General features: G+C 42.7%; 1 protein-coding gene across 9 annotated transcripts in view; it reads left to right on the forward strand.

Moving 5' to 3' along the window:
• JARID2 (jumonji and AT-rich interaction domain containing 2) overlaps nt 1-23,347 on the forward strand; it is a 275,051-nt gene that overhangs the window by 220,354 nt on the left and 31,350 nt on the right. For all 9 annotated transcript variants that reach the window (XM_063812119.1, XM_001169890.6, XM_063812121.1 and 6 more), the window contains 2 exons: nt 1,066-1,242; nt 19,737-19,972. In XM_063812119.1, the coding sequence (XP_063668189.1) occupies nt 1,066-1,242; nt 19,737-19,972 (413 nt within the window). The remainder of the gene's footprint in view (nt 1-1,065; nt 1,243-19,736; nt 19,973-23,347) is intronic.

The following is a 23,347-nucleotide window of genomic DNA, read 5'->3' on the forward strand; positions in this document are numbered from 1 at the left end:
TGAATTGCCTTTGTTTGATAAAGAAGAACTATATTGTGCTTTTTTTTTTTTTTTTTTTTTTTAAAGAATATTGAGCCTAAGGGTGGGCATGGGGGCTCATGCCTGCAGTCCCAGCACTTTGGGAGGCCAAGGCAGGAGGATCGCTTGAGTCCAGAAATTTCAGACCAATCTGGGCAACATAGCGAGACTCCATCTCCCCACAAAAAATTAGCTGGGTGTGGTGGTGCGCACCTGTAGCTCCAGCTACAGGATTGCTTGGCCCAGTAAAGGGTGCAGTGAGCTGTGATCGCGCCACTGCACTCAGCTTGGGCAACAGAGTGAGACCCTTTCTAGAAAAATAATGATATTGAGCTTATTTTTTTGTTACTTTAAAATCCGGAATGAGAACCTTTGAGGATGAGAGGTTAAGATGTAAAAGGGTAAAGGTGAGGAGATCGGTTCCCCCGTTGGGAGGTTTATTTCTTTATTTTTTATTTCAAATTCAGCACTTTTACTTAGTGCAGCGTGGGAATTTATTTGGGTGATTTTTGCATCCAGTTAACCTAATCAGGACATCAAAGTAACTTCCAAAACTATTGGAATTTGGGGAATTCATATCCACCATAAGGAATGAATATTCCTTATGAATACAACACAGTGATTTTATATAATGAAATGTTATATTCTGTTTTTACTTCTGTCTTCTCTGTCTTTTCTTTTTTTTTTTTTTTAAGTCTGTTAATTTAGAGTAATCTCTCTTCCTCAGCAGTGGGTAGGTGTTTTTATTTTATTATTTTTTTGTTCCATCCTTGGAGGTGTTTGTTTTTTTTCTCAAGAGATATTCAGATGAGATTTTAAAAATCCTTATTTGTTCTATTTTGCATCTTCTTCCTGCTGGGGGATTTTGCTTGAAATACGTTCAAAAGGCACAGATGATCTTGGGAGTATTTGAAAAATAAATTTAAAATGGCAGTAGAGATCAGTTGCTTTGTTTTTTCTCCTCGGTTTTGTTTCATTGTGGTGTTCCTTCTGGAAAGGGTGAGGGTCAAGGCCTGTGTTTATGAGCTGTTTTTCTTATTCCACCAGGTTCTCCTGCGCTGCCCAACAGCATGGTGTATTTTGGAAGCTCTCAGGATGAGGAGGAAGTCGAGGAGGAAGATGATGAGACAGAAGACGTCAAAACAGCCACCAACAATGCTTCATCTTCATGCCAGTCGACCCCCAGGAAAGGAAAAACCCACAAACATGTTCACAACGGGCATGGTAGGTCCACCGTTGAACTTGGTTGGATAAGAAAAAATCTAAAGCTTTGGGTGAGAGCTGGAAGAGAGCCTCTGCTGAGAAGAGATGAGATGAAGGCAAAGCTCGTTCTGGGTACTTCTCCAGGGCCAGACACTTCATGGGCAAAGGGATTATTAGTGTAGCTTAGTGTAGTCCAGGGTGTTCTAGGTGAGTGCAAATACCCTGATGATGTGGAGATGATGGTAAATTCTATAAGAGCTGTAGATAAACAGGCATCAGAACAGGAAAAGACCAGATCTACATGGGGATGGTCAAGAAGATTTGGTGAAACAACATCTGTGCCCCCCTTTAATTACTAATGTGATTTTAGCAGGTGGATATGGTATAGGAAGAAAATTATCATTCCTCCTATGGAATTGCACATACATTCTGAAGTGGACTGATTTTCCCCTTGCGTGTATAGTGTGGAGGAGGAGGATAAAAGGCAGGAACAATAGCTTGAGTATCACAGCAAAGAAACTCATCTTATGTGGATAAGTTGGCTATAGAAAGTGCCTAGTGGTCTTTCTTTTTTCTCTCTCCTCTCTCTCTCTCTCTCTCCCCTTCTCTCCTTCTTGCTTTTCCTTTCTTTCCTTTCTTTCTTTTGTGACGGAGTCTCACTCCGTCGCCCAGGCTGGAGTGCAGTGGCACGATCTCGGCTCACTGCCAGCTCTGCCTCCCGGGTTCACGCCATTGTCCTGCCTCATCCTCCTGAGTAGCTGGGACTACAGGCCCCCACGTATTACAGACGTGAGCCACCACGCCTGGCCGCCTAGTGGTTTTTCAATAGAGAAGTGACTTAAATGGAGTTGTGCCCTGAAAACATAAAGCCGGCATCGATGATGAGGACTTCTTAAAGGGAAATAACTTGAAGAAGGGGAAATGCACAGCGAGGTTGTAATTGTAGGCAATTCCCTGACCGAAGGTTGTCCAGTAGACATTGGAAGATGTAGAATAGGTATAAAAAGGAGTGATTTCAGAGGCAGCACAGAGGTAGTCCTGAACCAATTGGAATTGCACTGAGTGGGGTAATGAGAGTAAGAAAAGAGGAAAGAGGCTGGGCGAGGTGGCTCACGCCTGTAATCCCAGCACTTTGGGAGGCTGAGGCGGGCAGATCACGAGGTCAAGAGATCAAGACCATCCTGGCCAACATGGTGAAACCCCGTCTCTACTAAAAATACATAAATTAGCCAGGCATGGTGGTGTGCTGCTGTAGTCCCAGCTACTCGAGAGGCCGAGGCAGGAGAATGGCGTGAACCCGGGAGGCGGAGGTTGCAGTGAGCCGAGATCGTGCCACTGCACTCCAGCCTGGGCGACAGAGCGAGACTCTGTCTCAAAAAAAAAAAAAAAAGTAGGAAAGAAAGAGGAGGGAAGCAAAGAGAATGGGAGTCAGGAGATATGGCTGTTTTCTGTTGCCCTCCTATCAGCTACTCCACTAGACATATTTTACTTAGGACCCACTGACACCCTGTAAGATAGAGAAGCCTTGTCTATACAAATGGCGGAAAATCAGTGCTGTCTGTAAGTGATTGAGGCAAAGGAGAGCTGCTCATTTTTCTCCTTGGTGCCTATGCACTGAGCTATCATTTGCCTTTCTGGATTCACTGGGAAATAGAGGCTCAGGACAAGCACAACTTAGACATGATTGAAATCTCTGTCTAGCTTTCATTATTATTGGGCATTTCTGCTCTGTCCACTTAATAATTGTTCATCTGGCTTGCCTCTTGCTTTTGATTGTGTTTAGGTGACACATCTGCATAGTAGAGGGTGCAATCTCTTTTTAGGGACTTGTGGTTTAATTGGGGAGATGGGGTAAATACAAAATGTAACTACATTTTAACCTTTCGGGAAAAGGTTGTTACCTGCAGCTGTGGTCATCAGGGCATCTGGGTGGTTGGAAGAGAGCTGCATATGTGAATTGGAATGCAGGTATTAGTGTACGGATGTAATTTCTGAGGAGGAAGAACATTGCAAACAGAGCGATGCGGAATAATGCCTGTTTTTGGGACTGTTGCCTGTTGTTCCACCAGTGTGGAGGTCTACTGTTTGGTGACCTGGAAAGACCTGGGCACGAGAAAGAATTCTAATAACAGAATAGGAAACTGTTGATGGTTTTAGATGTGGGAGTAAGAGGAAATGCGTCAAGTTCTGAACGATTCCTTTGGTAGCAGACTAGTCTGAAATAAAGGAAAAAATTATTGTGTTCAGAGAGTTCCATCCAGGCAACAGCTGATGTGAACCTGAACTTGAGAAGCTACAGTGGCATAGCTTTTCCCAGGGGCCTGCAGAGGCGGGGGTGAAGGTAATTGAATAGGAATTAGGAATGGGTTGATTTGTGGAAAGGTAATAACTTTATAATCTTTTGAGTTTGTGTTGATGGTGAGAGACAACCGAATTATTGAGAATACACTAGGAATTTATCATTTTGGAGTTGCTGCTTGAAGCCTCCTGAATAAGTAAAGTTTTTGAAATATAATATGGATAGAAAGGAAACTTCTGGAGAACTTTTTCTGTGAAGGAATTTAATTTTCTAGGTTTCTTTTTGGTTTAATAGAGATTGAAGAGTGAAGAAATATGAACAAAACATGGAATTACCCTCATCTGTTGTCTTCTGCATGGCTGTATGATAGAAATCTGTTTCATCAGTGTAGTATCGGATTGGGTCCTTTTCATAAGTTGTTTTTCACCCTTTTATGCTGATTGGGCAGGTGAATTTATCTGTCATCTTGATCAGTTGAGTTAATCCCATGTATACTAGTGCAGTTGTACTGGGGTTGCTAACTCCTTTGTTTTCCAGAGTGTTTGAGCTTGATTTAGAGACATTGGATTCACATGCTGATTTTTCTCATGGATTCAGTTTTTAATGTTAAGAATCATCATCTGCATGGATCTTAGCTATGTGTAGGGGCAGTGACTATCTGGCAGCATGTTACATGGAGCATATGAAAGAAGGGGATGGAATGAGGGTGAAGGGATAGGCTGAGCTCTCACCTAAAGGAGGGCATAATGATTCTACATTGACCACTGTCATTGCCACTAGGAGTCAAGGAAAGTGTAACTATCTATAGATACATATCTCTGTGCATTTACACAGATGAACTTCTGAGTTTCAAAAATCTTAGGAGATTCTACTTTTTCATTTTTTATTTTTTAAAATTTAAAATTTTATTTAAAAATTTTTTTAATTTTAAAATTAAAAATTTAATGCCTGTTAATTCAGATATTTCCAGGAACAGTGCTGGGATTTTTTTGTCCCCTCATGAATTTTGATGTCTCTTGGTGAGGGGCTGGTAGGATAGTGTGAATCCTGGCTCCAGGCTGGGAGGACTAGGTGGAATGAGTGGTCTTGGGTAAGCACCAACACACCCACCTCCTACTGCTGTTTCTGAGTTGTGCCCTTGCCCTCCTTGCTGTCCCTCTTCCTCCCTGTCTCTTCTGTCATCCTTTCTTTTACAATAGAGTCACAGCATCAGATAGAGGAGCTGCAGGAAGCATACCCAAACCAGCTGAGCTTAGTAAGGGGACTAACTTCACTGAAATGTACAAACCTTTCTGTGCTTCCTTTTCTGAGACTTGTAGATAACCAAACTGAAAGGCCCTTCTCACATCCCTGAGCAGCTGGCTTATAATTTTAATTAGGTTGATGTCATCTGTGAGTAGCCCTGCTCCCAATCTCCAAGTGTCTACCATTTTGATTATGTCGTATTTGAATTGTGAATGGGTTTTCTTTGATTTCAACCCAGCAGAGTCCCAGAACTACCATCTTGGGAGAAGCCATGGGGCTGTGCAGTCTGTTTGCCTGCACCTGAACTTCAGGGGAAGTTTGGTGGGGGGATTGTTGCAGGCCCAAGAGACCTGTATTTAGATCTGTCCAGACTGCAGTCCTTCTTGCTGTCCCATTCTGTTGTCCAGAGTCCCCAGCCATTTCCCTGTTCAGTCTGTGTTAGGCCTGCCCATTCCTGAGCAGGCACTCACTTCCTGGGCATGTCCGTCTGCAATTTAATTCATTGCTCTTCAGCAGCGTCATAGGGAAGTTTGAATCTTATTTAGTCTGAGGTTTTCTTTCTATTGCTATGCCTGGGCATTTTTTAGATCTTAACCTAGTCAGAAAAATTCCATTTCCTGTGCAAGTCAAAGAGACAAGCACGAAACCAACTCAACTAGATTTTTTCCTACAGAATTTGTGAGTTTTTAGCAAATGTGAATACCCGTAAGTGTTAGGAAAGATTTCATGTTTACATGATCCCGAAATTGCTGTATTTGTGGAGGATTTGGAGAGAGCTCAAATTCATTTTATTGTGATAAGTGCTGAAACATAATCATAGAATCTTTGCCATGTTAACAGTGGTGAATGATATTAACCATTTATGGAGTTACCTTTTCTCTCCTAAATCAAATAAGATTAACTTCTGTATAAATGAGAAAAATGTAAGCCCCTGTGCTGACGTAAGCGCTCTGAAAGATAGCACAGATGAACACGGCAATAGGATCTACCCACAAGGAGCTAATGGGAGATGATGTCTCCTGGCACATCTGTCAGAAACGTCAGAAGACATTCAGGTCTTTACGTGTGTTTCTCCTGATGAAACAGGTTTCAGTGTCTCATTCATCTTTGTCATTCCCTGTCACTTGGTGATGCTACCTGGGTGACTTGTCTCCCTTGTCTTCTGATGTGTGCGCCCCCCCGCTTTGTGTCCTGCCACCCACCTCACACCCATATACCAAGGTCCTTAAGAGGGGGGTGGTGTGATCGTTGGGGCTCCATTAAGACATTTTGTAGTTTTTGTGTATATTTATGGGTTTTATGTATTTGTTGTCCCTTTGTAGGCATCCGAGTACCAAGTCTGTCGTGAAGTCATATGAAAAGAAAAAATCCCCACAAGCCAACACCTGAGATATAGGTCTCTGCAGAGTCCTTCCTGCTGTTGCCACATGGCTTGAATGGCCTTGGAAGCCAAAGAGTAACGATCCACAGGATGTCAGTGCTTCCTTATGACGCCAGTGGAGGGAATGGAATAAAGCCAGCTTAGTAATATACAGGCCACTTGGAATGCTCCTCTGATTTCAAATGACCCGGGGGAACATGGTGGTTTCGCGAAACCAAAGTCAGCTTTGAAGAAAGCTAATGTCAGCCTCAGGTTCAGGCAGTACTGTAGAAGAACACTGAGCTCTCAGTAGCTGGCTAGCTGTGCTGCCTTCCCCAGTCTATTTCACATCCGCTTTTATATCAAGGCAGATGACAAGGAAACAAACTGACGTCAGTTTATTAAAGGAAACACTTGTGATATTGGGAGTAATCCCTCAGGCGAGAGGTGCTAATTGAACCTAAGAGTATTTCTGAAGTTACTATTTTCAACAGTAGAGAAGGAAATTATTGATCATCTCATCCAAAATTGATAAAAACCTAAGTGTAGCCGTCTTTCAAAATTAAATATTCTCAGCTGTGGAATATTCTCATGCCCAACATTGCTACTTCCTCAACCATTTCTAGATGATTAAAATTACACTGTAATGCCATGTTGCTCAATATGCATATTTGTTGTCATTTTTGTCTGTTCATTTCCTAGGAATGTCTTTGCCACCATCGAACAGTCATCAGGAACTTAGTTGCATGCCTTTTTTTTTTTTAGCTACTCGTTAGCTTGTGTGTTCTTGGGCAAGGTATTTACTTAGCTTCTCTGATTCTTAATTTCTACTTCTGTGAAATCAGCATGATAGAGTAGATTAGCATTAATTTGTCCAGTCATTGATTCATTTATATCCCAGCATAAGGAAACAATGAGGCTGTATCATGGGCAGCAGTAGAGCCATTCAGGTCTCTAATGGTGGATGCCAGCCATTGTTGTATGTTCAAGGAAAATGACATTTCGAAGATCACTATTCAGCTGGGTGAAGGTTCCCAACTAAAATTTTGTCCCTGTAATCCATTCTTCTTTCCCTGAGGTAATAGTGACTTGTCCAGATTAAAACATTTATAGCCCACCGTGTCTTCAACCCCATTTACATTGCTATCTATACTTTGTTTTCTTCATTCTTTTATAACCCTTAGGAAAACTGGTGTACTGTTGCATCCCCCAAGCAAAGGCTGAGTTGCTGAAAGTCAGTAATAATCCCGGTTGACACCAGTCGTTTACACAAGAATCCTCCAAGTGGTCAGACTGCTGGGATCACCTAGAGCTTTGTTTTCATGTGTAATAAATACAGATCAAATGTTGGCAACAGTTCCCATGGCAGCTAAAAGTTCTTTCCTGCAAAATTTCACTGAGGTCCATTTCTCTGTAAGTTTAGAGCGGAATTCCTAGAAATTTCTTATAATGGGATTTCATTATGAGTATCCATCAGTCATCAAAGGGAGTATTTATTTAAATGTGACATAATATAAAATGAAACAGATCTTCCTATAGAGGGTTCCTTGCAATGAAAAGGCAATCAGGCACCAGTGCCTTGCAAATCTAATGAAGCTTGGAGCTCTGCAGGTGCAGGTGCTGTCAGAAAAGAGGTTAGCAATTTTCTGAACCTGAAGAAGGCCTCTTCTGAACTGCAGACAGAGGAAAGAGTCCTGGAGAGCACCACATCTCAGGCCACATCAGGTGCTGTGGAACTGCCAGGGAGGCCCAGGTCCTCGCTTCGCCCTGCAACTAGCATTTTCTCTTGCATAATCGCCTACCACCTGTTCTTCAACATAAACCCCCTAGCCCCACATTGTGCCATGAGACAAGGCACCTGAGCCAGGCCGTGCTGCACCTGCGACCTCAGGAAGCTGTGATGCTCTGCCCTTACCCCTGTTCCCTGATTTTGGAGTGCCTTGGTGAATAGAAGCAAAACACAAGCTGTGCTTTTAGATGAAAATAAGTTCTCTGGCTGCATGGAAAGAACGGTTTGGATATAGTTAGTTAAGAAGGTGAGAGCTCAATCTTCCCTCCTCACACCTCAGTTTTACTCCCTCATTTTTTGAAAACATTCAAATGTAGAGGCAGATGATCTTCGTGTCCTTTTGGTTTCTGACTTGGGTGAAGAAGGCACAGGTCTTAAAATAGGTTTTCTTGCAGGAAGAACCTGGGTGAGGGCATCACGATTGTGTATTCAAGCAACTGCTCAGAATTGTTAATCTTTCACAAGTGAAAGGGGAGAGCAAGCTGGTTGTTTTGTGACTTTTCCATTACAGGGTATTTCTCTTGTCAGATTTGTGCTTTTCCCTATTTTGTATGCTTGAGCTGTTGAGGCGTGTCAGGAAATCTAGCAACATCTGTATCCTCCCCAGAGTGATCACCCCTGCTGAAATGTGGGGAGATCAAAAGTATGGAAAACTGATGCTTTACCACTGGGGTGGGTTTGGCCAATATTTTAATTAGGCCACATTTCAAGGAGAACAGCTTTATTTCAGCAGCTAGCTGAAGAACCTAGAACCCAGACTGCCAGGGGTGTCCTGTTTCATCTTGTTTCTCCACAAAAGAGCAGAGTGGCTCTGGTCATGGAACCGGGACATCTGGCCTCATGGCAGAGGTGGCAGGAGAGGACACACACACCATCCACAGTGTCCTGCCATCAGCTTCCACATGGGCCTGAGACTGTATCCTTCTTCCTCTGAGCAGGAGTCCTGATGCCAGTAGTTTCCTGCAAGAGCCTGCTGTCCCCAGGCAGATGTTTTGTTTTGCAAACATTACACAGGACTCTAATGTGCTCATTTGTAATCCACTGAACATCCTAATGGAAATGGATTTGTTTATTAAAATATATAATCTGAAATGATTTGGACAGCATCACATGAGCTTTTAACCTTGGGTTAGCACTCAAGGGTTACAATAACAATGCTTCCAGCAACTTCTATTTCAATAGCACATCAGAGTTTCCAAAATACTCTTACATATACAGAATCTCAAATGATTCTAAAAATAGAGCCCTTAGGTAATGACTATTTGGAAACCAAATAACACAATCAAAACACTGCTTCATGGGTATTTATATTACAAGTTGATATTTGAAATGCCTAGATTTTTCTTAAGCTCTCATAATTGGTTATTTTTTCCAGGGGGTAAGTGAGGTAGACTAGAGGAATTAATAAATGCCTTTGGAATGAATTTACCTTGGCTTTTCTGAGTCCTTTGAGGAGGAGACCTTGGTGAAGGCTTGTTGCTGAATCAGCTGCATGTATATCTTTTAAATGCTTTTTATAACTTAAACAAAAATGGAAGGAAGAAGAGTGGCTATTGTTTCTTTTGTGCATATCGTTTTCTGAAGAGGGATATTTCTCAGAAGACTTTTTAAACAGCATGTCATTGGACTCCCAGCTGGAATGACTTAATTGCTTTTAGATTCACACCGGGGGCATGTTGTGTAAGGGCCAAAAAGCAATCATTTGGACGAGTTTATCACATTTCTGCTCTGTGGTTGCCTTTGAGGGGCATTGAGCCCTCTCTTTGTCTGAGCGGTGGGGTGGTGGGGGGGGGTCGGTCATGCATCAGGGTCAGGAGCTTGCCATAGCCCTGCTATGTTCAGTGGGGACAGACACTCTGTAACAGACAAATGCCGCCTCCCCGCCCCCGAGAGAACATGTGATATTCTCTTTACCTCTTTTTAACCTCTGGTAGCTCCATTTTTCCTGTTGAGACAAGTGACTATTCCAAAAAGTTGGAATATGGGATGGGAGTGTTGGTTTTTGTTTTTTTTTTTTAAGAGTAGTAATACATGTAGAGAGACCAGTTATACAATGTATGTTTCTAACCACCCCCTTTACGCATTTGGGGCGGTGTTCCTTAGAGGCCGTTGGGTAGGATGGTTCAGAGCATCATGATTACAGCACTGACACACTTATGGCTGCAACCTTAGGATTTTTCTGTTTTAGTTTTCTTATCTCTAAAGAAGAGATCATAGGTTTTGGCAATAACTAAATGAATTGATACATGTTACAACAGTTAATGTTAGAAACTGCTGTGTTGCATATTATCATTAACATAATGTGATTGAAAAGATCTGGTGCCTGGAACAACCTTATAATTGCTAGGAAAACCCGAGAAAGTTTATGTATCTCAAATGCCTGGGGCACGATGAGGACTGTCAAAGAGTCAACCATTACCCTTGAGTGTTGTGACATCATCAGCCTCGCCAGAACTATGTTGTGGGCTGTTTCAGTGTGGTAGAAGGTCTTGGTAATTCCTGTGTCGGGATTATCATCCTTTCCCTGTTTCTTCTTGCTTTGCTAAAGTATTTATTTGTTCCACTGGCCTCGTAGGGCCTTAGTGGGGGATATAGGTACACACTTCGGGATAGTTGGCCCATGCCCCGTGAGTTTGGTGTTGTTACCTTCGTAACTCTTTCTGTGACAGGCAGCTAGAAGATGGTGTATCTGGTGGTGGAAGAGAAGCTCCTGGCTCTGATCCCTCTTTTTAGCCTGGTGTCAGGGCTAAAAAGGTTATTTAGCCTCTTTAAGCTTTAGTTTTCCTCCTTTGTAAAATTATATTACTAATACCTGACTCGAAATGCTGCTTGGGGTTGTGGGGGAGGATATGTGAGGGTGGGGTCACTACTCTCAGGTATGGATGCAGAACCCACAGATGGAGAGGGCCGACTGTATTTAGTTTTTTCGTGCTAATGTTTTTACTTTGAAAATGACCAAGTTGCCTATAACTTGTATAGTCAGTTGTGTCAATGGGATGCGTTCTGGTCTAACTCGCATGTGCATATTTAAGGGTGTTTCTCTCTCCGTGTGTAGTAAACAGTTTACAGATTCCTTCCTCAGATCCAAAGGTGAGCCAGAATTCTTATCACTGACTTCAGATGTGGTTGGCCTGTTATAAATCATTATTTTTGGAATTTAGGTTTTTTGTTTTGTTTTGAGATGGAGTCTCACTCTTGTCACCTAGGCTGGAGTGCAATGGCGTGATCTCGGCTCACTACAGTCTCCACCTCCCGGGTTCAAGCGATTCTCCTGCCTCAGCCTCCTGAGTAGCTGGGATTACAGGTGCCCGCCACCATGCCCGGCTAATTTTTCTACTTTTAGTAGAGATGGGGTTTTTACTGTGTTGGCCAGGATGCTCTCCTGAGCTCAGGTGATCCGCCTGCCTCGGCTTCCCAAAGTGTTGAGATTACAGGTGTGAGCCACCACGCCCGGCCGGATTTAGGGTTTTATGAAACCGAAAACTGCAGAAACATTTTATTCGTGTGTTCTTTACGAGTTAACGCCATCCTTTTCTGAGTGTAACCTACAGTTCTGTGCTCTTGCCTTGATTCTTGCCAGTGATAAAGCACGAGACCCTTGCAGACCAACTGCCCGTTGCCCCATAAGGCTATTTGTCCAGCTGTTCCTCCCTTGCCATTAACGCAAACATTTTAGAGTGACTGGTGCCCACACAGGCCGCGGGGCTAGTAATCATCAGGTCTGCCATCCTTTCCTCAGCGCTTTTGGGGGCCAAGAGGGCCAAGGAGCCATTTTTCAATGACAAAAACCATTCATCCTGATTTATGGTCTTTCTGTTGTCCTGACCTTTATATTCTCATAAAGGTCTTTTAATTTTTAGTGTCGTATGTTAGCAGGAATATATGTAAGAAATTTGTGTAAAGGGCAGATATATCCAAGTCTGTTATTTTATCATTGCACATAATGCATTCACACTTGGAGATCATGATGAGAGTGGCAACCAAGTGGTAATTGGTGGGAAAAATATTACAGAATTTAAGTTCTTTTATAGAAAAGGAAGAAGATGTGATTGGCTTTAAACATTCTATTTCCAGATATCTGTTATAATTGTGATCAAAGTGAAAGAGATTTCATTGTGTGAAAGTTCCAGAAGCGTTTTACAAAGCCTGTAAACCAGTAGAATTTGCTTATGATACTTGAGTTTCGGAGTACAGAGGCAGCATCCCAGGTTGACGTTTGTTCCCTGTACGAGTGAGCTGCTGGCTGGATGCAAGGTGATAATGGAGGTTTTGCTCACCTAAGCTGTGTTCTTGCAGCTTTCCCTGGTTTTACACGTGGATGCTGTAGCTATGTTGGTGGAGCTGTTTTGGCCCAGGGCAAACCGGGTTACAGCACTCACACATGCTACATTAAAATCCATTTGAACTGTTGGCACAGGTTGGCAGACATTCTATTGTTTTCAGACAATAGTGACTCAAAGTTGAACTGGCTCCAGGGAGCAAGTGTGGCTTTTGTACAGTAACAGGGATTTAATGCCAGCCAATTGACGGAGTCTGTGTCTTGCCCAAGGAAGGGATGCCTTGTAATGACATGAAGCGTACATTTAAATATCTGGCTTGAGATCAGAAACTTGCGGTGGATCTCTTTTCCCTTGCTTAACACATTTCTTCTTTATTTACAGTGATTCTTTTTTTTGCCCCTTTCGTTTGTTTTGGGGTGTGGACAGGAAGAAGCTATTTTAATTTGGGGGTTAGTTCAGTCCCATCTTCAGGGTCTTCTTTTCCTTTGTTGCCTTGCTAGCAGATGTTTCGGCTGACTTTCTGTAATGGTCCTTGTCTGGGTTTTTCTCTTTCAAAGTGGTTAGGCCTTCTGAACTGTATTATTTCAGGTCATACACTGCATAATCCCAGGATATCTTATAACTTTTGCTGGATGCCAAGTAAGGACTCCTGTTTCATACACATCTAATAATCTAATAATACACATCAGGATTCCCTCTTGTGTTTGGATGAGGTGCCTTTATTAGCATGGGTAATTGGCAAGATAGGGGCGTCTGGTTCTGGGAGGCGCTTGGAGACAGGTAAAAGTAGAAGGCCAGCTTTGTCAGCTTTCTCTAAAAATTATATTTTTCACATGTGGATCTTTGCCATTGCAGCAAGAGCTTTCAAAAAGATCATTCTTTTTATATTTGCATAACTCCTTTCTCTGAAGAACGCAAAGCACTTATATACTTTATTCAAAATACTTCAGCAAGTCCTGGAGGGCGGATAAGAGGAAGCAGCCAGCTGGTCTGTAGTTCAGGGAATTGAGGCCCAAACGGGGTTGGTGAGCAGAACTAGACATCAAAATCAAGAGTCTGTGCATGGAGTGAGGGTATTAAAAACCTTGCGATCAGTTTTTCATAGGGCTGCCTTCCTTGAGGGTCTCTTCCAGGAACCTTGTGTCAGCATCTAAATATGCGAACAAAGCTTTTGGGGAACATTGTTTAGGACAAGCTCCCTGGAGGTACAGTTGTGAATTCCCCTAGGAAAGTGTATCTCTCTACCTTTCAAATTGTTACAGGATTGCTATTAAATATGTTTCTAAAGTAACTTCTTTTGCCCATATCTTTTTCATCCCTCATTGGGAGGAAATCTTACCTTCTCAGGGATGAGGTGACCCTAAATCAAAATAACAGCCTTTGGATTTAAAGATTTTGCCTGCCGTGGTGTGAAAACACTTTTCTATAGGCCGTTTAACTTTCAGAGTATGTGTATACAAATCAATATATTTGTCTCTGTTCGTTAATGTAAAGCTATTTGTATCTGAGTACAATACAATTTCCTAATATGGTTCACAGTGATGAATGCTTTTTTTCTCTCCTTAAAGAAACTAGTCCAATTATTTCTTTTAATTGGGGACAGTGTGTGGAGGACTTCTATACATTGAACTTTCTGTCTTTCTCTCTCTTATGTTCACAGGGTTTAATCTTTCCCTGTGAGAGTGAATATTTTTTTTTCCTTTCCTCTTCTCTCCCTTTCTCGAATCTTACAAATTAAGACAAAAGATAATTACTTGGAGGAGTAAAACTGGCAAGTTCCCACGACACTTAAAATTAATGAGCTGTTGAGTACAAAATATACCTTGTCTTTGGCTCTGTCGGTGTTGCCCAGTCCTCCCCCTGCCCCCTTTACTTCCCGTTTAACACATGATTTGACTTTCTGGCCATGTTTGCCATTTGGGTATATCGCTGCTCTAAAACAGCATGATGGTTACAAAAAGTGGGTTTGGTTGGAAACCTTCTCTTTGTTTGCAAATGAAAATTTGATTCAGTTTTTAATTTCCGTATGTTTGAAAACTCTTCCATTTCCAGATATCTCATCAAAATATTCTTTAGTAGAGTACGTTGCTGAAGTCTTCAGGGCAGCCAGTTTATGGTTCACTATGTTAATTTCACCTGCCTCCCTCTCGTCTCCAGTTCCCCTTTCCTATAATCCTGGTACTCACCGCTTTGCTGTCCACAGTATTTTCCTGAGCAGTAGGTTTTGTGACCTCAAAATACAATCAAAGAGTTGTGCATCTGGTTTCAGGTACGGATACTGCAATGAAGGATCTGTTTTTTTCAGATAAGAAAGATATTGCTGACTAACCACAGTCACACTCTTCAAGTGTCTGTGAAAGTCCCAGCTTAGCAACTGGCCTTGCCCTGCCAAGTGATTTATCACCGAACAGGTGACTCCTGTCAGTTTTTATGCGACACATCAAGCTTCTTGAAATCATCATGTAAGGAGTAATGGAACAGATGATCTGGCCCCAGGGTTTCAGGCATTTTGAATTCCAGACCCCTTTCTACTTTTAGAAGTTATTGAGGGACCCCAAAAGGCTTTTATTAATGTGGATTATATTTATTAATATCAGCTTTAATTCTCATATCTACCATATTAGAATTAAAAGTGAAGACACTTTAAGATATTTATTCATTTAAAAAATGACACAAACCAGTTACGTGTTAAACACATATAGCATTTTTTAATGAAAAATAATCATAGTCCAAAACCAAAAACTTATTAAGAGTTACATTATTTGACCTTTTTGTTAATCCCGTTAATGTCTTACTAAGTAGGATACAGCCATATTATGATTGCTTCTGTATTCATCTCTTGAGTGTTGCAGAGTACATAGTTTGGTTGATGTATATGAAGAAAATCAGCTTTGGATAAATATGTATGTACATGGGAAACGGTCTTTGTAGATGATTTCAGTACTTGATAGGATAGTAGGCTCTACCGGTAGTTTCCTACAGGTCAGTTGCTCTGGGAACCTGTACCTGTATCAGTGAACTTTTCATACTGTTACATTAATATCCATTGATTTGTCTTTTTCTTTGAATGGACCTTTAACCCATGCACTGTTTTGTAGCATCCTATGTTGTTCATTTGAAAATAATGGTTCAGTGAGTTCTTGTTAGCACCTTTGGTAATGAACAAGGGTACATCATCAAAGAATTTCTGTCGAACTCATGATGGCAGATACTGGTTCTCTGAAATTCTAATTTTTGCCTGAAAGCATGAATTCTGTCATTGGCAGCAATGACTATTAGTTACTTTCCTTGAATAGACAGGCTTGCTTTGTTCATTTTTTAAAAAAATCTAGTAACTAAGTAAAAACTACAAATAACTAAGTCCGAAGAACTATAGTGTGTTGGTCCTTCTTGAAATAAAAATAACATCCTATGAAAAAAGGGCTAGCCCAAAACTTGCACAATCACACAAGTGCTTTTCCCTAGAGGTGATCATTGTATTTCTGTATATAGGAGAAGTGCTTTTGTGTAATAGCATCTTGTCACACAAAGTATGTGTGCTCAGGGGCCATGATTCAGTCATACTCACTGTTTGTATGACTTTATCAAGGTCATTCTTAAGTGAAACTGGCTGTTTTTTTTTTTAACTGCTACTAATCCATGGTAGGGATGAAATGCATATTAGACTAGTGTATAGTAGTTTGGTTGCCATTGCTTTTGTTTATGCTAAAGTACCAGTGATTTCACCCATATTTTAAAAATATATTTTGTTGAGATAAAATTCACACATTATAGAATATACCCATTAAATATACTGTAGCATGTATCAATACTTGATTTCCTTTTTATGGCTAATACTTCATTGTATGGATATACCACTTTATGTTTATCTAAATAAATATCAGTTGGATCTTCGGGGATTTCCCCCAATTTTTAACGATTAGTAATAATTCTGCTATGAATATTTGTGTGCAAGTTTTTATGTGGACATATTTTTTATTTCCCTTGTGTACATTCCTGGAAATGGAATTGGTGGGTCATATGGGAACTCCTACGTTTCTCCTTTTGAGGAACTATCTGAAAAGGAGAAACCATTTTGCATTTCCGCCAGTAGTGTGTGAGGGTTACAGTTTCTCCACATCCTTGCAATCAGTCATCATTATCCATCTTTATGATATGACTTTACATCCTAGTCGATGTAAAGTGGTGTACCTCATTATGGTTTTGATTTGCATTTCCCTTATAGTTAACCTACCATTTTTCGTGCCATCAGTGCAGATGTCTATCCATTGTAAAGGCAAATAATGTCTTTGTATTATTATGAAATAGTTTCGACCCTAGCACATCTCCTGCAAGGGTTTCTAGGTCCTTGAAGGGTCTGTAAATCTCCTTTGAGATCCACTGATCTGACCATACGTCGCTAGTGGAAAATTGGGATGTGTTTTCAGTGTTGTATTTCTTTTTGCTCAGGCAGGTGATTAGCTACTCCTCTTTTTCCCATGAAAGTGATACTGGCAAGTGTTAGGAGGCACCTGGCTCTGCTGGACTTTGTCCACAGACTCTCAGTCATGGTCTGGCATGAGTAGGAGACGTAACAGGCATGGTCAGTGTGGACAAATTAATGACCCAGAGGAGTAGGACGTTGTATTGGGTCTTGCTGAGACCAGTGTTTGTCTGCATTGAAGCCCTTCTTTATACTCTGTCTGCAGGGAGGGATATGAGGCAAAAAGAGATTTGCCCACAATCTGATTGTGCAGTAACCTGAGATGGCCCTTTTAAACATGCAGTGATAGTGTCTCCCAAATACTGTGTACCTACTGAACCCCAGACATTGTGGTAGATGTTCTACCTACGGGAACATCTGCTATCCCCAGTCTATAGATGGGAAAACTGATGATTAAATAACTTGCCCAGCTGCAAACAACAGAGCTGGGAATGAGCTGCAGATAATGTTTTGAAGGGCGGGAAACCCATATAGTAATATTTTGTTAAGTGAATAAAGAGAAGTAATTATAGAACTGGTGCTTCTTTGTAGCAGGCCTCACCATGAGACATGTCTTAATGGCAGGAAAAAGCACAGAGAAGTTTGGAGGAGTATTGGAGATTAAAAAAAAAAAGCAACTACTTCCTATGTTTTAATAAGCTGTGTTCACTGCTTTAGAAAATTGGTGAACAGTCAAGAATTGCCTAGATTCATGTTCCCTTGGCTTGATTTTTAATCACATTGAAGTATGACTTCTTACGGATGTTGCTTTTAATTTGTCTTGAAAGCTAGCACAGATACTGCCAGCTTGGGGCATGATTGATGGTTTCTGACAATGGGTAGTTACTTAGACTTAGAATAAATGCCAGCCATTTGAAACTCTCCATTTTCTGTGTTAACTGAGAGTATCCAGTAGAATCTTGTGCAACGTCGGATTGTATCCCATATTTTGACGTGGCCTGGTCTTTCCTTCAGTATTTTAAAATCTATTAATGACTGGTGTTGGAAGGAACTTTGAGATAAAGGCTCACAACCGATAATCCAGATGAGGATAATGGAAATCTCCATCTTATACCATGACAATTGGACTTAAGAATTAAATCCAAGCAGTTTAATTAGAAAACAATTAGAAGGAAACTTAGAAGATTATTTTACCGTTTGAAAGCATGGGTGGTGGAATGGAGAAATGTTGATGAAAGGTGCATGCAAAGTTGGTTTGAAGGGAGAGAGAAAATCTGGAGATCTACTGGACAGCCTTGTGACTAGTCACTAATAATGTAGTGTATACTCAAGTTGCTTATCTTACGTATTCTTAGCACAAAAGTAAGGGGATTGGGTATGGTAATTAGCTTGATTGATCACTTTATACATGTATTAAAACATGTCATACTGTAAACGTACCATTTTAATTGTTACACTTTCATAAAACTGGGAGAAGATATACGGAAGGGTACGTTAAGCATGAAAGCAAGAAACTGAAAGAAATTTGTTAGCAGATTTGGCACCACAGCAAATGAAAAAGTAAATGGCAAAAGAGGACGGTATTTGCAATTTATAAGACATGAATATAATTTAAAGGACTCTTAAAATTCCATGTGAGATTGAATGTTGGGGAAAAGAGAGTCTTCAGAAAGGACAGACAGGTAAGATGTTTAGAGGAGGAAAGATTTGATTTCCCCTTCTGCAAGCCAATAGGAAGAGATTTACAACTCAAAGGAGGAATAATTTTCACTTTCACCTGCTGCTGTGGGGGTGGGGGAATTCTACCTAAAGTTCTGCCAGTCCTGGTTGGGGTGGGGACGGCCTGGAGCTGCTCAAGTGCCAGATGGATGAGTGGACACAGTAACCTTTTGAAAACTCCCTCTGGCAGGATGATGGCTAAAAGATCACTATAGCTTCCCCTTGCTGATCTGCCTAAAGCAACCCAGGAACAGGGTGTGCTTCCTCCTTCCCTGAAGAAACAGGCCCTGTTTGGACTGTTTGTGGGGAGACAAGGCCTGTGGGTTCCAGAGAAATGGATGTGAAAGTCTCGTTTATTCCATGGGGAGGGGCTGTAAAGCAGAAGGATAAACCCATAACGTTGGTGTTTCTGGTTTTCTGTAGAAACCCCAAGCATCCCTGTTCTCTTTTGAAGTCTCTGCCTCATGGGTAGGAAGCACCATGCTCACTGGAAATTCTCACTTGTAGCCACCTGGGGTTTGGGGTGGATGGGGTGGGCTTGGGAGGCAGGCTGACTTCATGTGCCAGGGATAGGTGGCATGGCCTGTGCCAGGCGCGTACCCCCTCCATCTGTAAGTGTCCTGTCCAGTAGGGTTGTTCTGAGGATTCAGAGGCTCAATGTACTTCAGGACTTTAGCATAGTTCCCCTGGCTTATAGGAAGCACTTAAGAAATACTAGCTATTAGCTATTGCTGTTTTTGAATTTAGGAACAGAAAATGGGTCTGGCTCAAAGTTCCATCATCCCTTTCTTCATCTCTGTTGTCACTGATAGGTCAGATAAAGCAGCTGCGCCCCGAACTCATGCATGTCAGTAGCTCTCTGGCCTCAAAATGCATCTCTTTTAAATCTGAGAATAGACTTTTTTTTTTTTTTTTTTGAGACTAGAGTCTCCCTCTGACATTTGATGGTTGATTCTTTCTGACTTCAGGGAGTAGAGGTGTATTAGTCCATTCTCACACTGCTATAAAGATACTACCTGAGACTGGGTAATTTATAAAGAAAAGAGGTTAAGTGGACTCACAGGTCCGCATGGCTGGGGAGGCCTCAGGAAACTTACAATCATTGTGGAAGTCGAAGGGGAAGCAAAGCACTTCTTATATGGCAGCAGGAAAGGTAGAGCGTGAGGTGGGAAACACTTTTAAACCATCAGATCTCATGAGAACGCACTTGTTATCATGAGAACAGCATAGGGGAAACTGCCTCCATGATCCAGTCACCTCCCACCAGTTCCCTCGCTAACACATGGGGATTACAGTTGGACATGAGATTTGGGTGGGGACACAGAGCCAAACCATATCAGTAGTTTGCGTGGTAGTGGTCAAGGTAGTGATTTCATTCTTGTTTTCTCCTTCCTTTCTAGTTTTCAATGGTTCCAGCAGGTCAACACGGGAGAAGGAACCTGTTCAAAAACACAAAAGCAAAGAGGCCACTCCCGCAAAGGAGAAGCACAGCGATCACCGGGCTGACAGCCGCCGGGAGCAGGCTTCAGCTAACCACCCCGCAGCGGCCCCCTCCACGGGTTCCTCGGCCAAGGGGCTTGCTGCCAACCATCACCACCCCCCTCTGCATCGGTCGGCTCAGGACTTACGGAAACAGGTAAAGTCCAGCAGGGGTGCCTACATGTGTGCCAGACCCCAGTTTCCCACTTCACTTCACCAAGCTAAAAATTCATCTTCAGAGGGCTCAAGAAGCAGGAGGTGATGCTCAGAAGCAAGACAGGGACAGACAGAGCGCACCTTTGCATGAGCTGCAGGCGCCTGCACCTTTTGTCCTGCGAAGATCCATCAGTTGGATTTGCATTCATCCCTGGGTGCCACTGCATTCACCAAGAAAGTGAACTCACTTTTTTACTTAAGCCTTCTCCCACCCACCCACCCTCGGCTCCAGATGAGCGGTAGAGTGGCAGGGAACATGTTTTTCTCAGGGTAGGTTTTGAAACACACCTGCAAATGGGATAGTTCTGTTAATGGATGATCCTGGTCTACTTTTCTGTTCTTTTTGATGTGACAAGTTAACATTTCGCCACCTGGCCTTTGAAGCAGAATATGTGCATGCTGTGTGCACTGCCGAGCAGTCTGTGGAACTGGGTGTGGCTGGATGGCACCTCTTCCACTGAAGGCATTTGAGTCCCAGGCTGTAGCATCCACAGAGTGTAGGTGGCTGCCACCCTGACCACCTCCTGCCCCTGCCTGTCCTGCGCTGTCCCCCCACCCGCTATCCCCCAACAGGGCCACAGATAATGCCGGTTCTGGTGAGGCAGTTTTGAAGAATCCCTCAGGGCTTGGCCATTATTGCTGTCCAGATGTTCCCATTCCTGGACATTGATTTCTCACAACCCTAGGGATGAGTAGTGGGGATAAGGGCAGGTTCCTGCAGGCACACAGCTGAGGGCTTGTCCCCGGACAGGTGGCATTTCACTGATGCCTCGTGCTCCTGTTCCCCACTCCATTTTAACATCCGCTAAGTCATGGGACCATTGATGAGCTTTCCTCACAGAGTTAAAAATAGAGGGTTAAAATCTTCCCTAGAAGAGACTGGAGGCTATGATCCTTAAAGGTAGCTTCAGAGGAAGTTGTAGAGGGGACAGAAGAGATTTCCTGGCTGGCAGTGTTGCAGAGTGACTTACATGGTTATTGTGGTGTGAAAATACTTGATTTCGTCTTGTGGTAGAGGTGGTCTTTCTCATTCTTGGTGACGTTGTGGATATTTCTCTCTGAACGTGAACATGTGACTATAGTCACACATAGGCAGACAGGTATGTATGCATGCACATGTGAACCTTTACCTAGCAAATAGTATGCAGTTGGGGGGGTGGGCATGGCATGAATCACCACATTTATGTTTCCACAGTCCACACACATCTAGCACATATTAAACACTGGCCACTGTTGGCCAAAACAGACCTCAGTTTTCCCAGAGACAACAGCCACGGTGTGGAATTGGGCCACACCATGTGCTCACCTGGCGTCTCTCAACCACTGGGCCCTGGATTGTCAGCACTGGAGGCACAAAGCCCAGGGAGGCACCGAGCTTTGGTCCTGGGTCTGTGATTCTTCACTCCCCCGCTGTTCCCAATGCTGTTGGTCTGATGGAGGATTGTACGGAACTCTCCAATGCGTAAGGTTTTTGCTCATGAAAGAGAACAGAATTAGAAGCAACCCAGGGAGAAAGACAGAAAGACAGTGATTACACCATGTGACTGCATCCTGTCTGCTTTCCCAGAATCCTAGAGTAGGGTTAAGTTGTTTTTGTTTATCTTCTATTCATCCCACTTTGCTTTTTTGAGTTTTTTTAGTTTACTTGTGGTAAAATTCTCATGGGCCACATCAGAACTGGAGGCCATATCCAGGTGAGCTTCCAGATCTTGCCTTTCTGCCCTGAGAACCCATCCTTGGGATGGCGAGGCAGGAATGAAGGGTGGCAGAGGACCTGAGTCATGTACATGTGACTGTTCATGTTCTCATGCATGGACAGACACGGGTGCGCACATCCTCTTGCACGGTCACGAATAGGGATGCGTGGGATACGCCTGTCATCTCAGCTGGTCAGAACTCACTCTCAGCACTTGGCCTTCATTCAGTTCAAGGTTTTCATTTGTAAGGGGATGAGAGGAATTAGCACAGTTGGACAGAGGAAAGAGCTGAGGAGGAACAGAAAGTACTGCCTTAGCCTGGGGTGGCCCTGCCTGCCCCCATGCTCCATGGCGTGTTTGTGTGACCTGTTCCCTGTGCAGGATCTTAGGTGCAGGAAAGAGGTCCTGGGGTGCCCCTCACACAGCAGGCCTCTGTCCTCTGAGTTAGTGCAGGAGTCTCAGCTGCTTCCGGGGCTCAGGGTAGAGTCCTTGCAGGGAGCGCCATGTGCTCATATAGGGCATCCTGCAGGTGTTGACGGGGATCCTCTCCTGTCACCCTTTCCCCACTTTCTCCCTCTTCCCTCTCCTCCTCCTTCCCTGTTCCAGTCTAACCAGCCCAGATGGGTTGACCCATGGCTCCAGATTCTAATTTGGCTTTGACTCTGACCTTCAATGAGACTTGAGATGTGATATTTAACCTTCCTGGGCCCTATTATTCCTTTGGAGCCAGTCTGGCCAACTCCTTATACCAGGGACATTGTGAGAAATAAAAGGAAAATTTTCAAACCCCCAGATCCTATTAGTTAAGTACTCTGAAAATAAGGTCAGTAAAAGCAAATTGTAGATTCCCTTGTGACTGCTTGATACAAGTGATTAGACTGTGACCTTTCATCTTTTCAACTGCATGAAAGATATGGGCCCAGAGGATACTCTGATCTTTCATTTCAAATATGATATGTGGATTTTTTTTTTGTTATTGTTCAGCTTAAAAGCATAAATGTGACTGTATTGAAATGTGGAGGGATGTAATTTTTAGGGGGTGCTGCTGAGAAGTGCCTTTGCTCTGCTTGCTATAATGAACTGTGTGGGTGCACGTGCCTGTCTGCCAAGTCTAAAACCACTTCCCCTCGTGCGAACTGGGCAATGCCATTTGATAGTGTGTGCGATTTATGGAGTCCCTAGAACCCGAGAGTTAGAACACACCAGTGCGTACTTCACCTAAGCCTTTTTCTTGGTGAGAGGGCTCTGGCCCCGGCCGTTTACTCTCGATTATACCAAATGAGCTGTCTTTGTCATGGAATGCACATGCCTGTATAACATTGCATTGTCATGGGGCTGGGAGTGCCCCTGGCTAATAATTTGGTTGTATGGTAAGGGTCTCACCAAGGAGCAAATGGTGTTTTTCTGTTGCTTTCCTGCAATAGTACTTCTGCTTACATGCAGTGACAGAAAGTAACAAGTTTAGGATAGTCCAACAGACGAGCTTTATTTCTAGCAAGGGTTTTGAAGTATTAGTTTTCCAAGAGAGTCATGAGCAGGTTTTGTACTTGTGTAGAAATTTGTGTGGTTTGTAAGCCAGGATATTGAACCAGATGTGGCCACATGTGATTCTCATTTCT

The sequence above is a fragment of the Pan troglodytes genome, chromosome 5 (genome assembly GCF_028858775.2).
Source record: "Pan troglodytes isolate AG18354 chromosome 5, NHGRI_mPanTro3-v2.0_pri, whole genome shotgun sequence".
Lineage (NCBI taxonomy): Eukaryota > Metazoa > Chordata > Mammalia > Primates > Hominidae > Pan > Pan troglodytes.